Genomic DNA, 4,902 nt, shown 5'->3' on the forward strand with positions numbered 1-4,902 from the left:
TTTATACCTAAGTAGATTTGATTTGGGATTGGGATGAGCCTAAAAAGATTGAAAAGGGATGATTTTAATCATACATCAGATGAAGGAGGATTAGGAAAGTAATTAACCTAATTTTTGAAACAAAGGTTGAATTCCATTTATTTTGGATGGTATCACGTCTGCACTAAGCTCCTCTTTTTCATCCTTTTGTTATCTTCTTCCTCTCATCTTCCTCTTCTCCAAGGCAAGTTAAAGGTCTAAGCTTTTTATTTTTACAAGCTTGAATCAGAATTTCCAAGGTAAGATTTTAATCAACACTTCCTAATCTTCAAGTTGAACACTCATTTGTAAGGTTTGAATGTCTTAGGCAAAAATGAGTTTTAGAGGGGTTTAAAGAACCATGTGTTTCAATCCGGTTTTGGATTATAAGAATTATTTCTAGTGTTCCTTTAAGTTTAAAATGAGTTAACAACAAATTTTCATGGCTTTGATTAGTTCAAGAGCAAAGAGAGAGCTCAAAGGTTAGAGGCAAGGAAAAACAAACTCTTGGGTGATTCTAGACATTTTTCAGTATCTTGGACTCAAGGTAACACGATTCTAACTTTTCCATACCACATATAGTCCATTAAATGTGCATAAATAGTATGGTTTAGTTCATGAAGCATGCTAGAGTAATTTCAATGGAAAGATTCGTATTTGTGTGTTGCAAACATTAAAATTAGTATCTTTTGACCTCTAATACACTAAATAAGACGTTAAGCATGTTTGCTAGCCTTAGGATAAATTTTTGGGTGTTTTCCGAGCTTAAGTAAGTCATTCCCAGAAAAAGGATCGATCCCTCTACCAAAGGGATTGATCTCAAAGTTTCTATCCAGCAAAGGATCAATCTTTTTCGATCAGGATCGAAAAAGATCGATCCCTCAACCAAAAGAATCGATCCCAAACTTTTTTCTATGCCTAGGATCGATCCCTTTTCAAAGAGCTCGATCCCTCGGGGAAAATGATCAATCCTTTTAAATAAATGATCGATCCCTTTATTGTTTTGCTGATGGAATATGGTAGAATTGCATTCCATAAATGTCTAAAGTGTTATAAAATGTTATCTTGGACTCAATATGTTTGAATGAGTTCAGTTTGGTCCTTTAATTAATTCACCCAATTACTTAAACCCTAAATCTAAAAACTAATGATAATGATCAAGCTCGACTAATAACGCTACAAAATTAAGTGACATAAAACTAGCATTGTTTGATACTCGAGGAAACGACTAGGACACTCGAGTCACTTAACAACATGAGCGTTACATGTGTAAAATATTCGGATATTCGGATATATCCAATCTAGTGCTTGGGCACTTAAAATGATAGTTGGATGTTGTGTCGATGCTACGTGACCCATGCACATCCTGAGTACTCTGGAGAAGTACGTTAGCCAGGCAAGTGTCGATGCTTCATGCACATCCTTAAGTGTTGTAAGTAAAGAGTGGCGTGAGTTCCGTAATGATTTGTGACCCCGAACTACACTATGATACTTATCATTTCCTGGAATTATGTATTGCTCATGACTATATTGTATCATGCTTATTTATTGGATGCATGTAGTATAACTTGGTTATTTTTTGTGGCACTGAGCTTGTGAGCTCAGCGTATGGAATATGTTTCCATGAATAGGTTAGTAGGTGCCAGTTGAGTAGATATTTTCCAGACTTGGATTCCATACTGGACTTCTTCAGGGTACGTTTCAAGAGTTTTAGAGGGCATGTACTGTTATAGACTCTATAACTTGAGTCATAAACTCTGTATTTTAAGTTAATGATATATATTGGAGACTTATGTCGGGAGCTCCAACTCTGTATTTTAAGTTAATGATATATTTTGGAGACTTATGTTGGGAACTCCCCCGTATTAAACACTTATATTTCGTATTTGTCTGGTAATTACATTTTATGGATGGTACCTTCATGAAACATTTTTAAAAAAGATGGTCAGCCACTCACGTGGTTCCATGTAACATCAAAATTTGATGACCTTCAGGTGAATTGGATTAGGATGTTACATTCCTCTTCATGATTGACCATCAATACAACTATAAAAACTCTTGATATATCTTGGTACTCATAGGATGAACAATAAATAGATTATAATGTGCGTCACCAAGGATCTTAGTTCAAAGTTGGGTACTTTGTCCTGATGAACTCACTCTACTCTAGACATCCAAAACCCAATGGTCCCATATAGTTCTTTTACCACCCTAACAAACTCTAGCTTGAATAGTAACTCAGCTAACAACCCGCCATCTGAGGTCATACTTAATCGTGCAAACATCGCTCATATATCCAACATTTACTTACCACTCAAGGCGTTCGCCACCATATTTTTTTATCCTGGTGATAGTATATAACACAGTCGTAGTCCTTTAGTAGCTTGACCCAATGATGTTATCATAATTTCAACTCTTTTTGAGTGAACAAGTACTTGAGACTTTTGTGGTCAGTGAAGATATAACACTTCTCTCCAAAAATATAGTTCTTTCATGTGTTAGGAAGTTGCATTCATGAGGTTTGAGTTGTATAAGCAACCACCGTTCCTCCTTGCATCAATATGTACCCTAACCCATTCAGCGAAGCATCGTTGAATGGGTTTGAACATGAGAGAACATGCCACTAATTATAATGAAATGATTATTTATTATATATAATACATTGGTTTTACAAGTTATGTGATAATGAAATGATTTTATTGTGTTGTTTTTATGAGCTTAAACAATTATATTGTTTTGATTACTTATTTCATTTTCATATTTTAAATTTGCTTTACTTTAATTATAATTCTTCACTAAGTATTACTTAGCATGTGATTGTTTCACGCATAGGTAAAGAAAATGATAAAGCTGCGGAGTGAGGAGCATATCGAGCATCACTTTCGTGGGAAATCGTATTGACATACAATATCAATAATACATCTTTTGATGTTATTTTAACTTGTTTAGTGGCATGCATATTATAAGTGTTTTAAATTCTATGATATATTAGTTATAAATTAGTTTTGTAATATTAAATTAGTACTGCTTTAGTATGGATAGTCTTAGATATAATTAGTAACATGGATGAATAATATTATACTAGATCATGTTTTAATAGATTTTAAATAAAGCAGTTTTAGGCAGTTTTAATTATGATATCAAATAGTATTAGATTACCAAATTGTTGCATGAAAACGAATTCGAATTGGTAGTTAAAATATTGCATTATGATTTTACGATTTATTAATTTGGTTTTAATCGTTAAATTGGAAATTTTAAACGAAACAAAATTTGAATGGTTTTTTGACTAGGAAATGTTCAAATGGTTAATGTAATATCTCTAACTTATATTCGAGTACGTATATGATATATGGGTGTTACACATGATGTTGTTTAGATATTGTTAGATGGCATGTATATTTTATATAATATGTTGCTCTGATATAAATAGATTTGAAATGGTATGTAGTATTATATATAAATAGACTTAAAACGGATATTACTAAGTGAAAATGACATTTTACGTGTTTAATAGTTTATTAAATTACATTTATTTTTATCTGAAATGGATTTTAAACTAGGCAGTTTCAGTTTTATATGAAACAATATTAAACTGACAAGTTGCTGCTGAAATCAAATTTTCTTTGAATGAAAAAAATATTATTTTTTGATTTTACACGATTAACTAGTTTTGGTGATTATTGTTAAATTGTATAAATTTTAAAGAAACAAAATTTTACTGAATGTTCTGTTATTTATAAGTCTATCATAAAAATTCTAGTCAAAAGAATTTCAAGTCTCATTCCAGAAATTGTCTCTCTCAATCAAACTGCCTTCATTAAAGGAAGGAGTATTGTTGATAATACCCTCCCAAGAATTGGTTAAAGGTTATGGAAGAAAAACTATTTCTCCAAGATGTTCTCTGAAGATCGATCTACAAAAAGCTTTTGATACTTTGCATTGGGATTTTATTTCTACTTTTCTTAAAGCTCTCAACCTTCCCCAAAAGTTTATCACTTGGACTGAGGCATGTTTTACTGAAGCCAGATTCTCGATTTCTTTCAATGGCACACTGATTGGTTACTTTAAAGGGTCTAGAGGCATTAGACAGGGTGATCCCCTATCACCTTTCATTTTTGTTTTATCCATGAATATCCTCTCAAATCTACTTAACTTGGTTGTTGCCAAAGGATTATTCGCTTATCACCCTAAATGTAAAAGAATAGGGCTCACTCACTTATCGTTTGCGGATGACCTATTAATTTTTTGCAAAGGAACTATAGACTCTGTTGTTGGAGTTTTAACAATTCTTGATCATTTTTATGAACTGTCTGGGTTGAATCTCAATGCTACAAAATGCACATTCTTTACTTCTGGTATTTCTAACAGGAACACTGATCATATTAAAAGAGCTACTGGATTTCAGCTTGGTTGTTTGCCTGTAAGATACCTAGGGATTCCCTTAATTACTAGAAAGCTTTCTGAAAAAGATTGTGGACCTCTCATTGACAGTATAAAAGCTAGACTCACAATTTGGTCTGGAAAATTCTTGAGCTACGCAGGCAGGCTAGAACTCGTTCGAGCTGTATTGTTCAGCATTGCTAATTATTGGAGAAGGCAACTTCTGCTTCCTCAGTCTGTAATCTGCAAGATTGAATAGCTATGCTCCTATTTTTTCTGGAAAAGCTTTGATACATCAGCTACAGGCGGCGTATCTGCCGGAATAACATCTGCCAGTTGAAATCAAAGGGAGGTCTCGGTTTGAAAGACCTTAAAGCATGGAATAAAGCCTGCTTTATTAAGCTCACGAAAAATATTTTAGTAGGAGAGGGTTCTCTATGGATAGCTTGGATTAATGCATATGTTATTAAAGAGAATGATTTTTGGAGCATGGAAAATTCT

General features: G+C 33.2%; 1 protein-coding gene across 1 annotated transcript; it reads left to right on the forward strand.

Moving 5' to 3' along the window:
- Nucleotides 1-4,147: 4,147 nt before the first annotated feature.
- Nucleotides 4,148-4,660, forward strand: LOC120152811. The gene has a single exon (XM_039164935.1). The coding sequence runs from the start codon at nucleotides 4,148-4,150 to the stop codon at nucleotides 4,658-4,660; it is 513 nt and encodes a 170-aa protein (XP_039020866.1).
- The last annotated feature ends 242 nt before the right edge of the window (nucleotides 4,661-4,902 follow it).

Source organism: Hibiscus syriacus, unplaced genomic scaffold (genome assembly GCF_006381635.1).
Source record: "Hibiscus syriacus cultivar Baekdansim isolate YM2019G1 unplaced genomic scaffold, ASM638163v2 tig00111095_pilon, whole genome shotgun sequence".
NCBI lineage: Eukaryota > Viridiplantae > Streptophyta > Magnoliopsida > Malvales > Malvaceae > Hibiscus > Hibiscus syriacus.

Excerpts from the sequence above, each read along its gene's own strand:
- LOC120152811 (XM_039164935.1), top strand. The coding sequence starts at position 4,148 with ATGAATATCCTCTCAAATCTACTTAACTTGGTTGTTGCCAAAGGATTA.